At 35.5% G+C, this 25,748-nt stretch overlaps 1 protein-coding gene across 4 annotated transcripts in view; it reads right to left on the minus strand.

Annotated features, from left to right (window-relative positions):
• The window catches only part of PLD5 (phospholipase D family member 5), a 418,024-nt gene that overhangs the window by 93,379 nt on the left and 298,897 nt on the right, over nt 1-25,748 (minus strand). For all 4 annotated transcript variants that reach the window (XM_020982069.2, XM_020982072.2, XM_020982075.2 and 1 more), the window contains one exon: nt 20,685-20,812. In XM_020982069.2, coding sequence (XP_020837728.1) covers nt 20,685-20,812 — 128 coding nt within the window. The remainder of the gene's footprint in view (nt 1-20,684; nt 20,813-25,748) is intronic.

The raw sequence follows: 25,748 nt of genomic DNA on the forward strand, positions 1-25,748 counted from the left end.
TAATATTAATGGATGTATTAAGCCCTTCCTATATGTAAAGCCCTAGAAATTCAAAGACAAAAAAAGGAACCCTTATTCTCAAGGAGCTTACATTTTATCAGACTTACATAAACACAGATTTTTTTTCAAAATAAGAAGTAAAATTTCTTAAAAAACCTGAACTATTCAATAATGGCAGTATAATGATTCTTTGTGAAAGCATGAGCTTCCTTTCATTGGATATATTCAAGTAGAGACTAGATGGCCATCTGTCAGAGATGCTGTATAAAGGATTTTTGGAATTGGGTAGAAATTTAGACTAGAAGATACCTACTCTCCCAAACTAGATTATAAGTGACTTAAGTAGAGGGAATTTTTCATGCTGCTTTGTTACCCTAGGAACATATTGTTGTTCATCAGTTGTTTTTCAGTCATGTCTGATTTTTTGTGACCCCATTTGGGGTTTTCTTGGCGAAAATAATGCAGTAGTTTGCCATTTCCTTCTCCAGCTCATTTTGTTGTTTGTCCTTCATTCTCAAAGAGGACCATACCATCAGAAAGATGATGCCATGATTTGCAGGTGAATTGGATTTAAGTGAAGGAGGGCTGTGCAAAGTTATCAGCTTCACTTTCTCCTCTGGAGCCATCTGGGTCTAGTGATATAGATCAAGATGACTACTGATATGCACCTCACTCAGCTCATTTGTACAGATGAGGAAACTGAGGCAAATAGGGTTTAAGTGACTTGCCCAGGGTCACACAGCTAGTGTCTGATGATGAATTTGAACTCTGGAAGAAGAGTCTTTCTGACTTCAAGCCCAGCACTCTTGCCACTGTGCCACCTAGCTGTCCGCTAGTAGCATATAGTAATGTATCTTTCAGAGACTGTGTTTGATTAAGACATTATAATATACATACCTGTATATAATGTCAATAACTGTCTTCATCATATTTTAATATTTATGCTTAAATGTCTAAAGTTGCTAATTATTGTACTTTTCATTTCCCTACTTTTACATAGCTCCAATCCAAAGGCTTTTCTACATTCTTATGTTTATATAAGATTATGTTTATATAAGATATATATTCTTATGTTTCTATATACATGTTATATATATCTTATGTTTCTATATAGTTATTCTGTTTCCCCTTTCTTCTTCTTTCATAGATTTTGTATCCCTTTGCCTTGTATGTTGTAATAATAAATTGCTAAATTGAATAATAAATTAATAAATGCTCATTGAATTAAGTTGAAACTATAAACAAGCTAATGAATAAATGATCTACAAGGGATCAAACCATTTAACAGGCTGACAATGAGAGGTGGGAAGTAATCTGATGATCTAATGTCCCTTTTATTCCCCACTCCTCACAGAGAACAAGTAAGAAGAAAAAGGTGGAATCTATCCCAGTTTATGCAGTTTTCTTATGAAGTTCTTTACTTAATTCCATTCCCAGTCCTATGTCCCTGAGCCAATACTAGTATTCCCAGTTATGTCTCCAACATATACAAGGAAATAGATGTTCAATATATGTTCAGCTGTTATCTTTCTTGGAATGCAAACGAGCAAAGGATAAAAAGTCTATCTGTTCCACAATTGCTAAATTTTCCTTAGTTCTAGAACCCACAATACTCTAATGGCCATTTTCTCAATTTTCATTATTCTTGGCCTCTGTAATATATTCTCTTCTCACAGACAATCTTTCATCTTTAGGTTTTCATGACACCTCTTTCCCTTAGTTCTTTTCCTAACTGAGTGACTGCTCTTTCATCTCCTTTGCTGGATTATCATCCAGGTCACACCCACTAATCGGGAGTGTCTCTCCAAAGGTCTAACGTAGGCCTTGTTTTCTTTTCCCCCTCAGTTGGTGATCTCATCAGCACTCATGGATTCAATTATTCTCTGTGCATATTATTTCTAATTCTATATATGCAGCCTTAATCTCTTTCCAGTTAACTTCTGATCACTTCAAATTAGATGTCACATAGGCATCCCAACTCAACATGTCCAAATATTATCTTTCCCCCCAAACCCTCACCTTGTCTATCCTCAAAAAGTATTTTCCTTGACTCTGGTATACTCTCAAGCTATCATGCTGTCCATCCCCACCTTCACTGCCAAACTTTTAGAGAAATTGGTCTATAATTGCCTCATCTTACCCTCTGTTCAACTTCAGTTGCTCTAAGGTCATCAGTGAGAGAGGTGATATGATACAATGGAAAGAGCATTGGGACTGGAGCCAAATGAGCTGGGCTCAAATTCTCTCTCTTATACTTATTACTTGTATAACTTTGTATAGCTCACTTATTTTCCCTAGACCTCACTTTACTAATCTATAAAATGAAAGATTTGGAATAGGTGATTTCTGAGGTCCATTCCAGCTCTAGATCTATGATTCTATGCCAAATCCTATGACCTTTTCTCCGTTTTCATCCTCCTTGGCCTTTTTTCCTTCACTTTTGAAACTCCTGGCCAATTCTCCCATTTAATTAGTCTCTTTTCTTATTTTCTATCATACTGCTTTACCTTGATTGTCCTTCCACTTCATTGACCAATCTTTTTAGGTCCCCTTTGCTGGTCCCTTGTCTTCTTCTTACCCTCTAAAAGTCAGTATCCCTCAAGTTTCTGTCCTCGCTCCTCTTATTTTCTGTATGTTCTCCTCTTGCCAATTTCATTCATCGTGTTTGTACAGATGACTTACAAAAGTATATCTTCAGACAAGAGCTCTCTGATTTGGGTTCTGATTCTTCATTGCCAACTGCTTTCTGGACATTTCCACCTACACATCCCAACTGACAACTCAAATTCAGCATGGCCAACCTTGAACTTATCACTTTTCTTCCAAACACTGCCTTATTTAGTATTTAGTAATACATTAATCATAAATATATAACAATGCCCAACTTTCACCATCTCCTCATTGTGTTTTCTACATTCTAGCCATTATCTTCATCTCTCCTCCACTGAAACTAGGGACTTCCTCTCCCATCTCCCAGTCCTCCCATAAGGTACTTCATAGGTGATCTTATGCCTTACCTAGTGGGTACCTGGCCTCCATGTTATTTTTAGGTCATCTCTAAACCATGCTACGATGCACATACTTTTTTATATACCTTCTAGCTCCCTTTTATGTTAGCTTACATTAGAATGTAAGCTCCTTCAGGGAAGGCACTGTCTTTTTTTGCTTGTATTTGAATTATTAGAACTTAGTGCAATGTCTGACACACAATAAGTTCCTACTACATTTACTATATTTATTCGCATATATTATCTATCTATCTTTTAAAGTTCTATGTATTGCTTAATATATTATCTCATTTTGTCCTTATAACAACCCTGAGACATGGTGCTAGTCTCTCCATTTTATAAATGTTAAAACTGAGGAAGGTAGAGGTTACATGATTTGCCTAGGGTCATGCAGCTAGTAAGGTCTTAGGCAGGATTATAGCTCAAGGTATTCCTGACTCCAAGTCCAGCATCCTATCCACTAAGCCACCTAGTTGCCTCTAATTTTGTTGACATCACCATTCTATTGGTAACTCAGGCTCAAAACTTGTTGTTATCTTTGCCTCATCCCTTTCTCTGCCGCCACCACAAATATAAATCATCTCACCTATCACAAATCTAAGATGAGATGGTCACTTACTTTCAAGATTGCCTTTGTTTCTATTTTACCAATCAATTCCTATTTGTTGATCAGAAATGGGTTCATAATTAGCAGCTAGATGGCACGATGGACTGAGTGCCAGGCCTGGAAGAACTGAATTCCCTGCCTCAGACTTACTAGCTAGGTGATTCTGGGCAAGTCACTTAGCCTCAGTTTCCTCATCTGTAAAATAAGGATAGCAATAGCACCTACTTCCCAGGGTTGTTGTGAGGATCAAAAAGATATTATTTGGAAAGTGCTTTACAAACCTTAATGTGCTACATAAATACTAATTATTATAGTAACTATTGTAGTAATCTGTTTTATTGCCTCTTCTCTTATTTGGAAGACAAAATTATTATTAAAGCAATAGTTTTTTTTTCAGCTGCTCTGTTCTTTTTTTTCAACAATGATTAAGAATTTATCATATTTCTACAATGGACAAGGTACTATGCTAGGCACTATAGTGAGTTAACACCAGCAGATGTCAGACTGCTTGGGTTCACCATCACAACTCTATTTTTGCTGCAATAGTGACATGGATCTATGATTCACAAAAGCATTTTGTGACCTGCATCAAAAACTCATCATCCATTGCCTCCCCCTGCTCTGGCTTTCTCTAATATGCTTTGATGATAATTTTACTTTTGTTTCTCTGTCTTCCATACAAATGTTATCCACCACATTTCATTCCTAAGACTCCTAGATTTAGACAGGTGTCTATCATCTTGATATACAAAGACACTCTATTTGTCACTTTTATCAAATATGTTCCTTTTGAACAAGCAAGTACTGTTGAGTGCGGATATTTGCTGACATAGAAACTAGGGACAGGAGAGAGAGGCTCATTTTAGAATCAGTCACCAAGAGAAATAACCTTAGCAAAGGACACACTAGAAGTAAGTGACACTAGTGTTGGCTCTTTGACAACACATAATTAGCAATTTACCAGTATAACTAGTTTGTCAAGCCATTTAGAAAGAATATTAAAAAAACAATAACCTATGATCTTGGCAACAGGTCTCATCACCTCTTGGCAGAGGGAGAAAAAAGGGAAGCAGTGTCAGCTATATATTATTGGGCTCAAAGATCACTGCAGACAGCAACTGCAGCCATGAAATTGATAGATACTGGCTCCTTGGAAGGAAAGCTATGGGAAATCTGGACATCATACTAAAAAGCGGAGATATCTTGCCAACAAAGGTCTGTACAGCTATCGTTTTTCTAGTACCAATGAATGGCTACGAGAATTTGACTATAAGGAAAACTGAATTCTGACGAATCGATGCTTTCAAATTGTGGTGCTGGAGAAGACTTTTGAGAGTCCCTTGGACAGTAAGGAGATTAAATCAGAAATTAATTCAGGCTATTCACTGGAAGGTCAAATACAAAATCTGAAGCTTAAATACTTTGGTCACATAAATGAGAAGACAGGACTTATTAGAAAAGATCCTTATGTTGGAAAAGTTTGAAGGCAAAAGGAAAAGGTGATGGCAGAGGATGAGATGGCTAGATAGTGCCATGGAAACAAGAAACATAAACTTGGAAAGGCTTGGAGAGACAGTAGAAGATAGAAAGGCCTGATGCACTATGGTTCATGGGATGACAAAGAATTGGACATTACTGAACAAATGAGCAATAACAACAACAATGGACATTTGATGGCAGCAGGGAGTGGGGGAATAGAGGGAGATAAGGGAGAAAGTTCTGGAAATAAATGTATTAATAATTCTGAGAATGAACTACAGCTAACTTAACTTTCCCTAGGAAAACAGCCCCATAAGACAAAAGATAATCTTATTACTTTATCCAAATGTTGAAATCACGACTATGCACAGAATGCAATAGACTTGTTATGTTGGAATTTTTCCCATGAAAACATAGAGAAGAATGTTTATGTCTCTATTTAAATCTCTTTTAAATAGTATTATCTTCCATATAAAGCTGCTTTCAACAGTGTGGAAATTATGCACGAGCTTGAATCAGTGCTGGAATGGTTATATAGAAATATTATACATGCAGTTCATTTTTTAAAATAAGAATTCAGCCCCCTCATTTCATTTAGAATTCTGCAAACAACAATGACATTTTGAAGAAGCTAGGGTAATTTCTTAAATCAATATTGAGGGAGGGAAACACTAATCTTTTGTTTTCTTTCAACAGATAATTCCTGGGGATGATTAATTGTTCTCTCTTGTGTTTGCACCTAAATTATCTCTGTGCTTTGTTGTGTTTTCAGTTTCATTCTGACATCTATCTACTCCAGGAAGCAATGTCTACAAAGTACCCAATAATCTTAAAAGTGCTATATAAATGCCAGATCACATCATTATTATGATTACCCTTATTGTTTTTATATGTGATGGAGTTCAGATGTAAATGGTCCAGGACAAGTTGATATTTCACTCTTGGTCTTTTATGCTTAATATTTGGTGGACTATTGTGCAGGTGGATGAAATAAATTCTTTTTATATTTGTACAAAAGTGCTAGAATATAAGTTCATGTTCTGAAGATTCATTCTAAGCATCTCTAGGATGATTGTGGAGGCAAACAGGATGGTTGGAATTAGTATTGTTGTTATTAATAGAATGATCTCATTCTCATCTTTTCTTGAAGAGTTCATATGGAAGGGTCTTTGGGCAAGTCATTATCATGCTATTTTCATTTTACATTTAATGGTCTACAGATCATTGCATGAGTGGATAAAAGTAACTTTTTTAAAAAAAACAAATAAAGGCATTAGGATATAAAGTCATCTTTTGTAGACTCACTGAAAGTTATCTTCAGGAAAGCTCAAAGAAGCACGCACAGCAAAGGAGATGTTGTTGCCTCAAACTGTTCCTACGTGATTTGTGTTTCTTCTGCCAGTTCTCTACATTTTGACTGTCTGTTGTTGTTTTAGATGGCTTTGGAATTATTCGTATTTAGTATGTCAACATTTATCAAATCTTTTTCCTTAATTTTTATCAACCAATTTTATGTCTGGGTTATTTTAGGTGACAGTTCAATGTATTATAATAGTCCAGTCCAGTACCATTTGTTGAAGTTCAGTCATGTCCAGCTCTTCGTGACCCCATTTGGAGGTTTCTTGGCAAAGATACTGGAGTAGTTTGCCATTTCCTTCTCCAGTTCATTTTGCAGATGAGGAAACTGAGGTAAACATGTAAGTTAAGAGACTTTCCCAGGGTCACACTTACTAGTAAGTGGTTGAGGCCGGATTTGAACTCAGGAGGATGAGTCTTCCTGATTCCAGGCCCAGCACTCTATGTACAGTGCTACCTAGCTGCCCTAGTTCCAATACAGTTTAGTTGAATTCTCAAGTTGAAACTTTGAGGTCTGTATCTGTGGTATAAACACCTGTCATCGTTAATTTATGAATAAACAGTTAGCTTCTTTTGTATAATTCTTACTACCGAGTCATGTCTTAGTACTTATTTGATAGGTGCTAAATTTTTGCAGCTTTTACTGATTCTGGCAGCAGAATTTGTACCATTTTGTTGCATAAACTACATTACTCAATAAATCTAGGAACCTTAAGAATAACCCTTTCATAATATTTGGTGATACTGGCTTGCCATTATAAGTGCCTCTGTTTACACAAGCAAATCTGTGTGATAGCCATTTGATTAATATTTCTTTACTAATATACATTAGATGAATTTATGTGGATGGAGGTCCTTTTGATTCCATTCTCTTAACTTAGTCATTTCACATGCTTTATTCAAAGATAAGTCATTTAGGTTTTATTAGACAAATGCAATAGAATGAACCTATCGTCAGCCTTCCTACTGCTTGGCAAAATGATGTCTGCTTGTTTCCAAGGTAGTTTTGTAAATTTTTGTAGTATTTATCATGTGCTTCAAGGATGTCTATCAATTCTTTTTGTTCTTTTTGATGAGATAGTTTTCATCTTTCCACAATTACTTTAGAGTGTTGGGTCAAGTAAACAAGCATTTCTAAACATTTACAATGTTTCGTTAATATTTTGTGAGTTTTTGTTGGGGTATTTTCCAACTCTACTATGGGCCATTTTATAGTTGTAAGAGCATGTTTTAAGACAAGCTTTGTTCAGATAATGATTGCCTTAAATGTGTTCTCACTGTTGAATTCTGATTGGAAGATGGTAGTCTCTTGATGTACACAATCACAACTTTCTCCTTGATGGATTTTTTTTTTTGTTTCTTGTATGGAAGAGACGATATTTGTGATTATTGTCTTTATCCATTGATTGTTTGAATTCTGGATTCAAGTGCAAAGCCTTCAGTGGCTATCTTTACTTGGAGTACATTAAGATATTTGTACATATAAAGCCTAATGACATTTGATATAAGTGGTGAAAGATTTTGCTAGATGGAGAAGCTCTTAACCATATGTTTTTGGTGAAGCCATTTAATTTGGTGTCAGCCATGTGCTTCAAGTGATTGATGCGTGTTCTGAAACAAGTTTATTTTCTTTAACTTGGAAACTGCGTGCACTCAGTTTTAAGAGAGATAATGCTGGATTTAAGTCTAGGCAGAACCATAAGTGGCTTAAACTGTCTCTCTGAAAGATGGTGTTTTTAACATGAATTGTTCTTGACATTATTGTTTTCCACGTGAAAACCAAATACTCTAATGATCTCGCTATGCTTTAGGAAATACTTGTAAGGATTGCCACCATCCACTGATTGAATATTTGGGTCTATTTTATACACTTATGGTACAAGCCGTGATTGTAGAAATGAGTCAAAAACTTGCAATAATCAATAATAGCATTATAAATGTCAAGGTTCTTTAAAATAACTTGTTTGCTCATTATTGAATTGCTAATAAATTGATCACATACCTAGAACTTTTGGCCTCCTCTTTCTGCTCTTTAGCTGAGATTTCCTTTCTTATATATGTTATTTTTTTGGGGGGGATAGGTGGGGAGGAAACAAAAGTCTTGAAACATTGTCAAATATGTGCAGTCAAATATGGACAGTAGGCTGCATCTGGATACTCTCAATGCTGCCTGAATCAGAGAAATATAATTGGGAAATATTTAACAAAATAAGTGATTTAATGGAACATACATTATAGTAGTATGGGGTTTTCAAAGTCAATATGCATCCCTCAGGAATCCTTATGTATGGATTAGTGGTCCCATCTCTATTTGAGTTTGCCACTGTTGGTATAAGGCAGATGGACACATAATTGGCTTATATTTGGAGGGATTACTGGTATTATCATATTTTGGTAGGAGATATGTGATGCTTACTGTAAAAAAAAAGTGTAACTAATTTTGTACCTGTTTTGCTAGTAATGCATGAGTCACCATAAAGTGTTTGAGTCAATAATTATGTGTCTTATCTGGCCACCTGCTGCTTTCCAGTTTTGCAGGGCAGCTAGGATTTAGTAACCTCCTGTGATAGAACTATTTTGTTGTTCCCTGTATTCATGCTGCGCAAGCTTTCTGTTTCTTGTTTGAATCAGCATGCCATTTTCATCGTGTTGTACTTCTTGTGTCTATATAGACAACCAGAAATCTTCCATGTCCTTATTTCTTTGTGGGGTTTCTCTTGCCTCTAATTTTCTTACTTCTGAAGTCTCTATAATCAAGATTTTGTTAAAGTTTATTTTGATCTTTCTGATGTTCTCTATTTCTTAAGTCATTTTAACCTTTGAACTTTTGCTTTCAATTGCTGATTGATCAAATCTAGAGTTTCTTAATGTTTTTGTTTTCCAGATTTTTTTTTGCATTTTAAATTGTCTTTAATTGGCCAGTATCTTTTCCCTGCATTTGTCAGCTAGATATTGATGGAATCTTCCAATGCTTTCCTGAAGATCTCTAATAGATGCTTCAACTTATTTTTCGTGGTGTTTTTTACATCTGTACTTTGGGAAATATTCCTTAATAACTTTGCTTTTACATTTTTTTCAAATACTGTGGAAGAATGCATTGAATCATGATGGCAATAGTAGATAGCAGCTTTTAAAAATTACTCTTTTTTAGTATTAATGGTCTGCTGAGTTAGATATATGCTGTCAAACTAAAAATGAACTCTTTCTAGATTCCAGTCCAAGAATGCCCATCTCCTTTTCAAAATAATTCAAGATATAGTTTTTGTCTTCTAATTGTAATTATATATAATTTCTGGAGTTAGCTTAATACAATATTTTCAATGACCTTGAGGCCTTCAACTTTTCCCTTTAATTATAGTGGCACCTCAAATCTCTTATTTTAACTATCTAGGTCTAAGGATGAAATTTTTTAAAAAAATGATTGTCCTGAATTGGTGGTAATGTATTGTTATGTGACTTGAAGGAGGTAAAGCCAATTTTGATATGCTATAGTAATGAAACTATTCATGTTCACATTACATGAATTTTCCTATTTTAGGGTCAGTACCATATGCATTGAAGCATTTCCAGAATGTGAGATATTGGTATTTCTGATTTGTTCCAATATATCTAACCTTCTTGTGGAAATACAACTTGAAGGAGGGATGATTGCTTTGTTTTTTTTCTATGTCAAACAGATGATTTTCATGATTTTGAATAGGGCCAGCCCATATCTGCTTCTCTTTGTATTTCTTAGATTTATAGTTATATCACATTAGTTGGGGTGCTAACCCAATTAGTGATATCATGGCAGCCCAACTGACCTGCATCTAAGGGTTCCTAACCAGCCATCACAACAATGGCAGCTGTCCCAGGGCACATAGAGTCCTAGGTATGCATCCCCCTTTCTGGCACTCTATTACTTTGCCATTGTCCCCCATCTTTATAACAGGGACAGAAGTTTGGGTTTTTAGAGGGATATTATTATTACTATTATTATCCAAAAATGATACTTTTTAGGAGTGAAAACACATTTTCAAAGTCATATAGGCAAGGACAGATATATTAGTTGAGTTCTAGATTGAGGGAATAAATGATAGGAAGTGTTGCCTTCCTGGCTATGTGATCCTGGGCAACTCATGTAACCCAAGGCTTAATTTCCTCATCTGTAAAATGAGGATAACAATACCTGCCCTATATACCTTATAGGATTTTTATATTACTTTGTAAACTGGAAAACACTACACAAATGCAACATATTTTAAAACAACCACTTAACACTCATTTCTCCCCTCTCATTCCTCAACAGTGTTTTCCAAACTGTGTATTACATTGTCCTTCTAAAAGGAGTTTGATTCCATCAAAGTGAAAGGAGGAATCACAGTAGATATTTTAAGATTCAACAGGTTTTTTTTCCCCTTGCTCCTCATTTCAATTCATTGGCTTCATATTGAACCAAACGAGTAGATTCGGAATAAGGGGTTGAATTCGGAACATTGGAGTCAGTTTGTGTTCATGTTCCTAGTAAATTATTTTCATCAGTAATATTCTCTATGGGCAGATATTCCTTAGCAATCAGTGTGGGTGCTGGGCTATTTTGTTTGCCTTCCTATCCCAATGAAAGGTCAATATCTGCTTGGATATGAGATGCTAGGGTATCTGTGACATAAGGATAGAAAGAACAGACAAAAGCAATCTCCCATCTCCACTCCCACTAGGACCAACAGATAGTGAGACTTTATTTTTATTTATTTATTTATTTTCTTTTTGGCTTTGAGGTGAGGCAGTCGGGGTTAAGTGACTTGTCTAGGGTCACACAGCTAGTAAGTGTCAAGTGTCTGAGGTCCTCCTGACTCCAAGGTCGGAGCTCTATCTACTGTGCCACCTAGCTGCCCTTCAGATAGGGAGATTTTAAAAAGGACTTTTATGCAAAGAACTAGAAGGAGACCTTTGCCAGAGGACCCCTCAAATGTGGTCACAACCCACAATTTAAGAAATGCTAAAGAAGTCACAAGTGGAAAAAGTTTAAGAAGCCCTGCACTAGACTGCAAGTGATTCACATGCAATTTTGGGACTAATAGTTGATGCTTCTTCAGGAATTTATGCTTTCTTTTCCTTCTTTTTTAGAATGTAGTAAATTGTGTGTTTGAAAGTGGTGAATCTGTCTCAGCATACTGGGACTTATGGTTGCTTGTTTTTGGCATTTCTATTTTGGATACTTCTTTTTTTAAAAAAAAAGAAAACTTTTTCTTTGTAATATTGTGACTTTCATGATTGAAAATGGGAGCCAGTCATACTGGGGGTGTCATGTACCAGGATTGGGATTTAAAAGCCAAGACAAGTGGGAAACCACTCCAACCATAAAATGTCAGACTCTCTTGACATGAATAGTCCAAGTATACATTGGCAAATTTTATATTAAATGTTTTTTATTAACAGCTTTTGTTTTTACATCACCTTTAATTTTAAACATATGTTCCTTTCCCCTATCAAATAAGACACCACTTTTAAAGAAAAGAATAAAAGTATAATAAAGATTTTAAAAAGTAGTTCAGAAAAAAATAACAAAAACGTCAATTTAGACTGACAGTCCATGCAATATTACACAGTCACGGTTCCATACTCTTGCAAAAAAAAAAAAGGGAGATACATTTTCTTATCTTTTCTCCAGGGTCAAGATTGGTCATTTTAACTATCCAGTGTTGTTTTAAAATTTTTATTTACATTGTTTTATTTAACATGTTGTGCTAATTATCCTGGTTCTGCTTTCTTCACTTTGTATCAATTCATATAAACTTTTCTATGCTGCTCTGTATTCTTCATAGTCATTGATTTTTATGGTACAGTAATATTCCATTACATTCATATACCATGTTTATCCATTTCCTAATCAATAGGCATTTACTTTGTTTTCAGGTTTGGGTTTTTTTTTTGTGGGGGGGCAACTACAAAGAATGCTGCTACAAATATTTTGGTATATATAGACATTTCTTCCAAGGATGAGAATGTCTGGGTCAAAGGCCATTTTGGTCACTTTCAAAGTGTTATTTCCAAAGAATGGCTAGATCAATTCCTAGATCCTCCACCCTTAGAGGATATCTAGTACTTGGCTTCAAAAAAAGTTTGGATGATCACTGGGGATGATGAAGAAATGATTCCTGTTTGGGTATTAGCTAGATATAATATGGTCTTGAGGTCCCCTCTGATTCAGATTCTGTGTCTGTGAAAGATTTGTAAGACCTGTGTTCTAATTTTGCTCTTCTCCAGTGAGCTGTGTGACCCAAGGCAAATCACCAACTGGGCCTTAGTTTTTTCATCTATAAAAGGAGGAGACTGGACTAGATAATCACCAAGATCCAATCCAGCTCTAAAATTCTATGTTTTTAATTACATGTCTCACTAACAAAATTTAAATTGGCCTCTCTTCAATTTGTTCTTGTCTTATGAGAAAATCCCCCTTGTATTCATTTTCATTGATTCTGATTATCAATGAACATATTGACCTCTACTATCCCAAAAATATTATTTAAGAAAATTACAATTTTAGATACATTTCTTTGGAAAGTTTCAAACTATAGTTTTTTTTTATATAACCAGGAGAATTTCACTTTTCTTCCCTGCTCTTTTTGCAAGCTTACACCCACATAATCCTGTGGCTTGGATACTGCTGTTTCATTTTCTTTCTAACTCACATACTGGTTAGAGTTTTTTGTTTAGCTTTGTTAGCAATTCATTTTTCATCTCCTTTATGGTGCTCTCAGGACCCCAAGAGTCTTTACAAAATAAGATGCCTATGTGGAAAAATGTGATTCTCATTCTTCCCAAATGGCCCCTCGTGGTTGTGATTTTAGAAGGAGCTCTACAACCATAAAGAAAGTGTAGGGGCTGGTTTTGACAGCCTATTCTTTTCACCTCATAACCCATAGCACAGGTGAATTTGAGGTAACTCAGACAATTATAAAAGCCTTTATATATCCATGCAGTAATAAGCATTCAAATGGCACTTTAAAGTTTGCCAAACATTTTACATATATTATCTCACTTGAGTCTCTTAACACAAAGCAGGTATTACAGATATTATTACTGAGGAAACTGAGGCTTAGAGAGATTAAGAGACTTGCTCATGGTCACACTTAATAAGTGTTACTGGTGGGATTTGATGCTAGCACTGGATTCATACTATCATGCTCCTATACCTCTATCTCTCTCTATTACATTTATCCCTAACTACATTGAATCCTATGACATACTTCATTACAGAAGTATCTTGGAATGTAAAGGAATCTAGGGCTGCTACAGAGGCAACTCCTTAATATTCCCATGAGTTCTACTTTAACACCAGGGATGAATGCAGGTCTTTAACCTCATGGTACTACCTTAAAAACTTAGATTCTCTCGGGGGCAGGGAGAGGGACACAGATAATGTTGTTAAGGCCATTTTCAGTGGACTTGCACTATGAAAATAACTTATGATAACAGCAGAGGGCAAAGTCCAGGTCTTTTGCTTCCCCCATATTTTAGTTTACTCCCTTATTGTTTTTCCAGCCTATGGAGCATGCAACTTTTTTTCAGCAAGAAGTTTGAACTCAGTAATGCTGCTGTATCCCTTTCCTCACCCCGAGGGTATATAATCTAAAATCCTTTTTTTTCTTGAAGAGGTTGATGTTACTATGATACTCTTTCCTTTCTCTCACTAGTACGCTGGGTCCTGGAACTCTCAAATTTGGGATGCTAAAGAGGTGCTTCCTAGGGATACTTATGTCTTTCTAGAAGGCTGGTTTTCTGAAATTGTTGTGCAGGCATTCTTTTCATGCTCTATGAGTGGAAGCACAAGAAAATTTCATGATTCTATTTCAAAGCTGCCACTAGAAAATGGGTGAGAGGGGTAGAGGTTAGGAGAAACTGTACACATGCGTATGGATAGGCTCCTCAGTGGTCTCGATGAAACTTTGTTGGTTTCTGGAGCAAAAGAGAAAAGGAAATAACTCTGCCATTAATTCACTTTTTGAGGGATTAATTCATCCACAATAGTCCAGGTCAATGAATTTATCAATGTGACCCATTACGCACCACCCATTCCCCAAAAGAAGTTTACTATACTATAACATCATTGCATTGATCATTGAACTATCTTGATCAATTCCAATTTGAGCTTAAACTGCCAAAAACAGAATTGTTGTTAGAATTTAAGCAAACTAAACTTTCTCTCTAAAGAATTATTGGAGAACCTGAGTTTGAATTGGAGAATCTGAGGTCTATTGCAGATTTACTGCATCACCTTGGTCCAGTTAAGCTCTCTGGGACTGTTTACATATTTGAAAAGAGGGGAAGAACTAGATGGTACCTAAAGTATTTTCCAAATACCTTCCATCTTTAAATCTTGTAAACTATGAGCATGAAATCACCTCCAAATAAATATGTTAATTAAAACAATTCAGGAATATTGGGGCAGGGGAGATAGGAAGTTGTAGATCTGTTGTGAGTTAAGTACTTCACTCAAAACACACAGACACACACACAGAAGAAGAAAAAAGAGTCCTAAACCAAAAAGAACAAATCTGCAGGAAGTTCTTATCTTTGATGATCAAGAAACACTAAAAGCTGAACAAATGACTTAATTAAATGGTCTGCACCTTCTTTTGTTTCTCTATAGCTAATGGACCTTCCTCAAGAAAACTTCCAGACATTATTGTGTATCATTTTTTGCCTTCTCTGCTTAAGGGAATTCATCGTATATACAACAATATCTCAAAATACTTTCTAATAATGGATTTATACCAGATGAGAAAATGACCTCATTATTGTTCTATTAGGTTAGATCTATAGTAAAGAAATAATGTATTCAAGAAGAATTTTTAAAATCCCATAATAACATACAATAACATTATTTAGATATTTCTTGTGAAACACTGAATGGATGAGACTAAGAATACAGTGAAATAATTCTCTTGCCGTTTACTAGATCTGGAAATAGCAGATGCAAATGAGTACCTCAAAGGGCATAGCTCAGGTTCATATCTACATAGAAATGAAATGATACAAACAATGAAGTAACGTAACCACATATTTGTAACTCACCAAATAGCAGAGTCTTTAACTAGGGTAGGGTGACTAGGGCTTTGTGCTGGGACATTGGAGGTGGGGAGGAGAAGAAGAATTGACTTGTTTGCCATTTTGTTGTCAGCCAAATGTCTTGAGTTCTTCGCTTACCCTGAAAAGTACTGAGCCATGAAGATCCTGCTCTTCTCCCACACTGATATCACAACCCTTTCCCTTAATCCTCCCCTCCCCCATCCTCTGTCTCCTTTCTAGGGTTTCCAAGTGTTACTATGCTATTCCTGGGGTCCACCTTCTACCACTAGTAACTACCCCTCCAATTCAATCCTGTTCCTTCACCTGCCATCTTAAATTCCCTCCAACTCTTTCCCAGGAATTATCCAGTGAGGTGATATCATGAAGCTTTATTGCTCCTCTTCTGCCCTACTAACTCATCTCCTGATTCCTTCTTTTCTCTATTTCTTCTAATAGCTTGCTAAGACATTCACCTAAAAGGTACAGGGCTCTTTTCTAGGCTCCATCAGCTGCCAAAATTCCTAGTAACAGTTCTGCCAAGTAGTTGCTATTATACTCTAAGTACACAGACAACAAAGAATTGAATACTCATTAGAAAGGGAACTTGTTTTGTAGTGAGTTATGGAACACAGCCATAGTACTTCTCTCCTTCAGTCTCTGACTCACCAGCAAATTTTCTGTGCTTCAGTAAGATAAAGTAGAGATATCTATCATTCAGGATATTGTAAGATTTCATGATGGAAAATTATGTCTAGGGCATAAGTCTATTTTTGAGAAAAGCACTTAAGTCTTTTTTGATAGTTCATTTGTTTGGGACATAGGTCTGCTTAGAATTTTAAAGACACAGTTACTCTGACTGAGTTCTGAGATAGCAGTTGATCATTTAAAAAAAGAGAGGGAGAGAAGTGTGTGTGTGTGTGTGTGTGAGAGAGAGAGAGAGAGAGAGAGAGAGAGCGCTATTGAATATTGGAATGAATGGAGAACACAGAGAATGCTTCAATGATGTGTATAAAAAGCACCAAAGAACTTTTAAGTAAATTACTGGGGAATATGGATACCTAAACTATTCAATGGTTACGGGACAAATGTAATTTATTTAATATAGATAGATGATGAGAATTTGTCTACAAATGATAAACTATTATTAATTGCAGGTAGGACCTGAAGTCTGAACTCAGAAAGAAAAGAGAGAGGTTAAAGTACAATTTCAGAACTGTGTTAAGGAGAGAACATAACTCTCTCACTGAACTAGCCCTTTTTGTTGCTGCGAGGAGTAAGTTCAGCCAGCAGAAGCACAGAAATCACCCAACAGCTCAACTGGTTTGGTCGAGATGTTGTGTGTAATAAGGTGTTAATCAAGTACAATGTGAATCAAATTAACTTAGCCTTGGAAGCATGTGCTCAACACAGTGGCTGTGATTATCAAGGAACTTTCATGGAAGCTCCAAAGAATGAAAGAGGACAGTGAAGTTTAGAGTTGCAGAGATGGGAGTTACCATAAGCTCATGGGTTTTCCTCATTCATGACTTCCCTGTTAAGTTTTTGTCAGATTCCTTACTCTGTGATACTGAATGAACTGGGAGGAAAGTATGATCCAGGTATATGACTGGATTGTGATGCAATTATTTCTGCATTTTTAAAAATCTGTGAGTACTTACAATGTCGTTATTGCTTTGCCTTGTTGCTAAGTAAATGGTTATGGTTAAGATCTAAATGTGTTAACATTGTGAGTGGCTTATTTTGAGTAACTGGAAACACACTCATGGGAGCTTGAGAGCTAAAACTAGTAACCAGGAGAGTGTATTCTGCAACAACAGAGTTTCCCTTAGGATTCTGAGAAAGTCTGGGTGAAGTTTTGTGGTGGCAGTCCTTTTCTGGGAATCTAAACCAAGGAATATAAGGGGACAATGGAGAGAGCAAATGTCTACATATCCTGTGAGACAAGTGTGAGGTGCTATATAGTGGGTAGAAAAACACACTACATTTGTATGGAAACACTCATCAATAGGTTAAACATGAGCTAATGAACTATTTGGCCATAGCCACCAAACAAACAAACAAAAAGAAATGGCCCTCAGCCCTATCTTTCTGCAGGGCATAGTGGAAAAGTGGAATCAGTCACAAAATCTTTACATATCTATAATATTAACTTAAATGTAGGAATAGTGATAGGAACTGAATCTATGATTTCACTGGTCTAGGTAACTCCTGAGTGTGCAGACTCCTTCTACATGCAGTTTATTACAGCAACCTAAATCATCAGACAGCTTCCTAGAAGACTGAGTATTTAAGTAACTTGCTCAAGTTTCCAAAGTCAGTGTGACACAACTTGAGTTCTTCCTGGCTCCAAGGTCAGCTCTATCCACTATGTGTCAATACCCCTTCTTAAATTAAATGTAGGCACTCTAAATGTGAGGTCATTGTGAATTGACCAATGAATTGACATAACATTAAAACTGAACCACATCTATGTTGATATTCATGGTAAATGTAATAATAAGAAAAAAGAAAACTGCAACTAATGCGAGGTTGACTCAAAGGTTCTCCTTGAACAAGCATAGTAGTTGGAAAAGTTGATTGCAATGAGTAGTAAAAGTTAATGAGAAATATACTTTTATGAGCTTCTTGGCTGCCTCATCTGCACTATCCATGAGTATAAATAAAACAGGCCACAGTGTAGGTAAATGAAGCTCATAATGATATATACAATATATAGCACTTTAAGGTTTACAAGGACTTTAATAACATCATCTTATTTGATCCATACACCAATCCTGGAAGGGAGATGCTATTATTATTTCCATTTTAGAGATGAGGAAACTGAGTTAGAAAGAAATTAAGTGACTTGCTTAGGGTTATATAGCTAATTAAGTGTCTGAGGCCAGATTTGAAATGAGGTCTTTTAATTCAATGATTTCACTGTGATGGGGAATGGTGAAAACTACATTGTACATGAAAGCAGTCAAAGGGTATTCAGCAATTTCATGCCTATATACAATAAATATCTTCTTCCAGAAGAAAGTAGGAAGGTACTGGTCATCATTGAGTGTCTAGCCACATCATAAAAAAGTAATTGACTATGACTTTTTCTGAAATTCAATTTTATTTTACACGTTTTTAAGCTCTGGATCCTCTCTCCCTCTACCTTCCCATTTCCTACTCATTGGCAAGAAAAACAAACCTGTTAGAAGTATATATAGTCAAACATAACAAATTCCCACATTAGCCATATCTTAAAAAAAGAGAGAAAGGAAAAGAAAAAATATGCTTTAATTTTAATTCGTACTGTGAGTCCATCAGCTCTCTATGTGGAGGGGGGGATAAGCATGATCAGTATAAATCCTTTGGAATTATGGTTGGTAATTGACAAGGAATGACTCCCTGTTTACTGTATGGGAGTCATAGGAGGGGAACATGGCAGAATGTATAGCATATGGGACTTGGAATCAGCAAAACCTGGGTTAAAATCCCATCTGTGACACTTACTAGCTGTGTGATCATAAGGTTAATACTTCACCTGGTTGAGCTGACTTTCTTTCTCTCAGAAACAGGGATAACAACTATGGTTCCTGATTGTTTTGGAGCTCACACATAACGATGCATGTAAAGAACCTTGCAAACTTAAAGTCCCATGAAAATTATAAATAAAAAAAATATAAATAAAGTCCATATCATTATCATCAGGTTATTATTAGTGAGCTATCTGAGACAGTTAGTTTGCCTACTAGGTAGGAGAAAGAATAAAAGTGGGGCCACACTGTGAAGAACAATTGTAACAATGTTTGAATGACTAAGTAGTAGAGAGTTGACAATCAGGTTCAGTGAAAGGAATAATCCACCCTGATAAAATCATGGACCCCTGAAGTAAATACTGCATGACACATTATATTTATATAACATTTTCCTTCTAATAATCTTTGGTTAAAATAAAAAGGAAAAGTTAATAATAAAAGTGTTATTAACCTTTGTTTATTCTATTGAAAAAGATTTGCAGTAAGAAGAGCTACAATTTGAACACAGGCCCAGTGTCTTCTCCATTAAACCACAAGCATGAGCTTAATTTCTACCTACTCATGTCTTCTACAGACCAGAACAGAAACACATAAAGTTTTACATACATGGTAGAAGGAGGGAGGGGATGGGAACTGGGGGGTAAGTGGTCCATAACTGATCCTAAAGATTTACTTAATGTAACATTATGGTTTTCCTTAAGATAACTTGGGAGACATCTGGAAATATAATTCCTTTTCCTTATAGAGTCATAGATTGAGAGAAAGAAGGGATTGCAGAAACAATCTTGTTCAATTACCTTATTTTTTCCGTTGAAGAAACTGAGGCTCAGGAAGACTGAGATGCTTGTCCAAGGTCATTCAAGTAGTATCTGCCAAATGCAGGATTTGAACCCAGGGTCTCTGACTCCAGAACATGCTGCCTCACTAAAACCACTTGCAATTTTAAGTAACATGAATTTTTAAACTTTTGGCTCAAATATAATGGAAGTCTCATATTTCCTAGAGAAACCATATGTAGGGCATCTCAAAAAGTCTTAGTGAAGTTTTCAGCTATTAAAGTTTTAAAGTCCATTAAGACTTTTGGGACACCCTATATAATGATGACAGAACTACCTCACTGATGACAAGACAAGGATTTTGTAAATTCAATGTGCCTTACCCTCTAGTATATATTACCTTACTGAAACTGTATTAAATTCAATAAATGCTTTTTAAGACTTTGCAAAACTCATTGCCAAAAATTGGAAAGTAAGAAAATCATTAATTCATTTTGAAATTTATCAGAGGAATAAATTGAAATATTATGAACAGTAAAATAAAATGAAATAAGGAGTCATGGATTACAAATCATTTTTATAAAGTGCTTGATCTCATTTGGAAAAGCTGAATTTGATTAATTTAAATTATGTACCAACCTGCTTTGCTGTGTTCTAAACTGTATATAGCTTCAGAGAGTTACATTGGAGAAATGGTTTATTTCTTTTACAATGATTCTGCTAATGAAGGGATTAACATTTTCACATGAAATGAACACAACTATCACTAATATTGTTTAAAATACAAAAAAAAAGAGAAAATTATTTTATTTCCTCAAGCCCCACTGAAGGATTTTGTGATAAGTAGCTTTTAGACACTGCATAATCTTTGAGTGATATCACGTGGAAAAGTTACCTGCCCTAGTGACCTCCAGTCCAAGCTGGCACTACCAATGTAAATGTGCTGTTTATCAACGATCCAGAAGGATGACTGGAGTCGACCTTTGTTGTAAGCATTCATGTCAATGTATGTCACCTCCGCACCTAGGAGTTCAAAGAGATAATATTAACAATCTCTATTTTAAAGTTCAGTACTTATGATAAATCATCTAGTTAATCGAAACAAGCTACAGAATTCTCAAAGCTTTCCATCAAGCACAAAGAGTAAACAATGAAAGGAAGACATTTCAGTACATAGAAACAATGGTTATTACAGAATGAAAAGCCCCAGCACAGGAAGGGACCTCTGAGCTTATCAAGAACCTAGTCCTGAGCCTTGACCATAGCAACTATTCAATAAATATTTGGTAAATTAATTTGAATCAACTTATTTAAACTCTTCACTTTATGTATGATATAAGAGAGGCTAAAGAGAGGAGGCAGAAAGTCATCTTGGAAAGAACACTGGGGGAATCTAGAGGCAGTTAGGTGGTGCAGTAGATAGCATTCTGGGACTGAAGTCAAAAAGACCTGAGTTCAAATCTGGTTTCAGACACTAGCTGTATACCTTGGGCAAATTACTTAATCTCTTTTTGCCTCGGTTTCCTCATCTGTAAAATGGGGATAATAATAGCACCTACCTCCCAGGATTGTTGTGAGGGTCCAATAAGATGATAATTGTAAAATGTAGGCTCTATAAAAATGTTTAAAAAACCAAACTGAGTTCTAGACTCACCCATTAAAATCATGTAAGCTAATCAGTTCTTTCTATTATTGCACACTTTCTCTTCCCTTCTCTTATTGGGCGCTAGGCTTCTAAGTTCCCCCTTTTTTTTTGTACTAAGATTCCAAGATGCGTGTTTCCATAGAGTATTTGATATTTAATGATATCTTGTGCTGTTTTCTCACTTTTTTGGCATACTAAAATGCGTAACTGGCTCTTAAATTATTTCTACATCTAGTAATATAATGACAATGCTATGTGCTGCTGGAAAGTATCCTCTACGCTGATATTAATCAAATCACCATGTTTGTATCTATTACCCTGCAGTGTAATTGCACTGAGTATGTCTTGTGCACATTTGAGTCAGTTTAAGATATTTATTAAGGCTCTACCTTGTATAAGATACTTCATTAGGCACTGGGGATATAAAGATAAAAATGAAACTGTTCCTGTCCTCAAGAAGCTTATGGTGGGTGGGTGAGGGGGTGGATAACATGTGCATACTTAGGCAAATATAAGGTAGGAAGTTAAAGGCACTAGGAAAAGCTAAGATAAATAGCTTTAGGAAAAAATCGAGAAGGGATAAAGTATACAAATCTGGAGGTAATCAGAGAAAGCTTCATAAGGTTATGTAATGTGTCTGTATGTTGTAGATATTAACAATTTAGATTAACGGCACAATATTTGTATAGTGAGTCAAAGTAGACTGTATATTACAACTCATTATGCTAAGCTAAATCCCTAAATACAGCTTTTCAAATTGACTTTTGGGTCTAGCCACAGAGAAAACTCAAATTACCATAAAAAAATATAGAATAGAGGTGAGCTCTAAAATTCATTGGAAAAGTCATTATGCAGACTGAGGGATATGAGAGGAAAGGCTGGAAAAAAACCAAATGACCGAAAAGGAGTCAGAAGAAATAAGAGAAAGTGAAGATGGAAAACAGTAGAGGTAAATGCAGGGGTTCATGGAAGACTGCAATTATTTTTTAATGAAGTCTGAAGTTTATTGTATCCTGCTAAGATTGATCCCTTCATCTATTGTGAAGTATTTCTATGGAAATTCAGAGCAGAAAAAAAAAGAAATATTGTATACCTATAACTACTAGGCATATGTCAAAAAAAGAAAGTCTAAATGCTTGATTATCCACCTAGAAATCTTATTACTTACAAAGGACAGTTATTAATTTCATTGATCATTATTTACACTCAGTGTAGTTAACCTCCTTGCATCCATTTGGTGACACCTCTGCCTTGCCATTTCTCTCAGCATAGGACAAAGTACATTATTTAATTGAAAATTACATTTACAAATCATTTTTGGGATTTCTCTGTTGATTTTCTACATGAATAACCTTCATATTTCCTTGTGATATTTACAGTGTTAAAGGAAACAAAGCTGAAATCCTTAGTGTTAGCATTTCAGTCTTGAATATAAAATATCACAGTAATCATATTAAGTCTGCAATGTTAATTTATAAAAAATTTCATAGTGTTGACATAAAATTCTAATTAGCAAGTTTTGTTAAACAAAAATATGGGTTTGATCTTTTAGAGAGTGCCTTCAACAACAATATATTTAAATGGTTCTTTCACAGAACATCTTTGAAGGTTAGATATTTGTTTAATAAGCAAATATTTATTTTAACATTAATTTAAAAAGATTTATTTGAGAAATTTCACTTCTTCATTTTCTTGTTTTAAATGTCTTCCACAATTTAAATGAGGGAAAAAAAGTATAGTGCAGCATCTTGATCCATACAAATCACATGACCCTCTTGAGAGATTCTTTCTTACTTCCTTGATAGATGACACATATTGCAGCTGCTGTGGTCAAAACAACCATGTAATAGTCAATATCCATCAGAAAACTGGTAAGTTACAGGCACTGAAACTTATTTTTTGATCTGATCTGTCAGTTAATTGATAGATGTATTTTTCAATTGAGCCCTTTGACCATCAAGAAATATGAATTTGATATACCATATGATACATGGTGCTTGTGCTTACTTTTTGGTTCCCAAAATTTTATTAATGGTTTAGAAACTATTATTTTAACAGCCTTGTTATACACCAAAGAATCCCAAGGGAGCACGAAGTTTAGAAGAAAAATGTCAACATGGGCGGAATGGATTAAGCTGTTACTTAAAGATGAACAAGAATAGTCGCAGCTCTTGATAGTCAACACTAATAGAATCCTAGTGAAATAATTACAAAGTCTCAGAGTTGGAGGGGATTTCCGTGGCCATCTGGTCCAGTTACTCCCTGCATTACTACCAATTACTATCTCTGCATTATATCTGACAAATGGTCATCTAGCCTTTTCTTGAAGACCTTCAAAGAAAGGTCTAACATCCAAGAGGAACCCGCTATTTTGGGATACTTCTTACAGTAAGTTTTTACTTACATGAAGCTTAAATTGACCTCTCTTCATCTTCTACTAGTGTACCCCTTATTCAAGCTAAATATTTCCAATTCCTTCAACAAATTGATCAACAAGCATCTATTAAATAAATAATTAAATGTATTAAATTACTACTTGCTGGACTCTAGGAATGCAAAGACAAAAATGAAGGATTCCCTTTTCTTGAGGAGTTTATATGCTATTTGGGGTAGAAGAACATGTAGTCAGTCAACTAGCATTTATTAGGCACCTACTATTTGCCAGACATTGTGCTAAGTTATATAAATGTAAGAATTAAAAAATACAAAATAAATAACAGCTAATTTGGTGGAGAGGTACTAATAGCTGGATAGGTTAGGAAAAGCCTGATGTATGAAGTGGTACTTGAATCGAGCTTTGGGGGAAGCTAGGGATTCTAAGAGTCAGATGAGGATGAGGGACAGTCTGTGTCATGATTGCAGGGAGAAGGGAAATGGAATATCTTTTGTGAGGAACAGCAAGAAGGCCAGTTTGATTGGACCATAGACAATGTGAAAGGAAATAATTAGGACTAAACCTAAAATATTACTAATAAGAAAGGTAGGCTGGGACCAGGTTGTAAAGAACCTTTAAATGCCAACAGTGGGAAGCCACTGAACCTTCATGAGCAAATTAATGTCAGATTTGGACCTATGCTTTAGAAATATCATGTGGCAGCTTAATGGAGAATGGATTAGAGAGAAAAGAGACTAGAAGATGGGGACACTGACTTCCAGGATAGTAATGCAATAGTTCAGGGGAGATGTGATGAGGGCCTGAAATCCAACTTATCCTTTTACAGCATTGTCTTGAGGTCTTTTGCCATGCTGGTTGTCTTCATCTGTATTCTTTCTAGCTTGTCAATGTCCTTCCTAAAATGTGGTGCCCAGAAATGAACACAGTCCTCTTGATGAATTATGATCAAGGCAGTGTACACTAAAATTATCACCTCCCTAGTCTTGAACATGGGCAGCTAGGTGGTGCAGTGGATAATAGGCTGGGCCTGGAATCAGGAAGACCTGGGTTTAAATTCAGTCTCAGGAAGACTCACCTTCCCGAGTTCTAATCTGGTTTCAGATACTTATTAGTTGTGTGACTCTGGACAAGTCACTTAACCCTGACTGCCTCAGTTTCCTCATCTGTAAAATGAGCTAGAGAAGGAAATGAGAAACCACTCCATTATCTGCCAAGAAAATCGCAAATGGGGTCATGAAGAGTCAGATGCAACTAAAAATACTGAACAATAATAAATAAGAATTGATGAGCAGGATGGTCTTAGAACAATCTGGAAAGACTTATATGAACTGGTACAAAGTGAAGTTTACAGAACTGGGAGAACATTGCATATAGTAACAGCAATACTTTATGATGATCAATTGTGAATGACTTTTCTATTTTGATCAACAAAATAATCCAAGACAATTCCAAAGGACTTACGAAGAAAAACGATATCCACCTCCAGAAAGAGAACTGATGGAGTTTGAGCACAGATTGAAGCATAACGTTTTCACTTTCTTTATTGTTCTAGTTATTTATTTATTGCAATGTGGATAATCTGGAAATGTTTTACATGATTTCATACATATAATTGATATCACATTTCTTGACTTCTTAATGGGTGGCAGAGGGGCAGGAGGAGAAAAAGAATTCAGAACTCAAAATATTTTTAAAAGAATGTTAAAAATAAATGATAAATTTATCTTAAAAAGTTCTCTTATAAAAAGGTATATCTGAGGCATACACCAAAACTACAGATAATAACCATGTTTATTTTATTATCTTTGTATTCTCAGCAGTGTATTGATTACTGAGCAGAATCTGGAACTAGATACAGTTGAAGCCCAAATTAGCTGCTAAATTTATAGGAATAGTTAGATGTAAGATAACTACTCAGG

The sequence above is a fragment of the Phascolarctos cinereus genome, unplaced genomic scaffold, assembly GCF_003287225.1.
Source record: "Phascolarctos cinereus isolate Bilbo 61053 unplaced genomic scaffold, phaCin_HiC Scaffold_5;HRSCAF=322, whole genome shotgun sequence".
NCBI lineage: Eukaryota > Metazoa > Chordata > Mammalia > Diprotodontia > Phascolarctidae > Phascolarctos > Phascolarctos cinereus.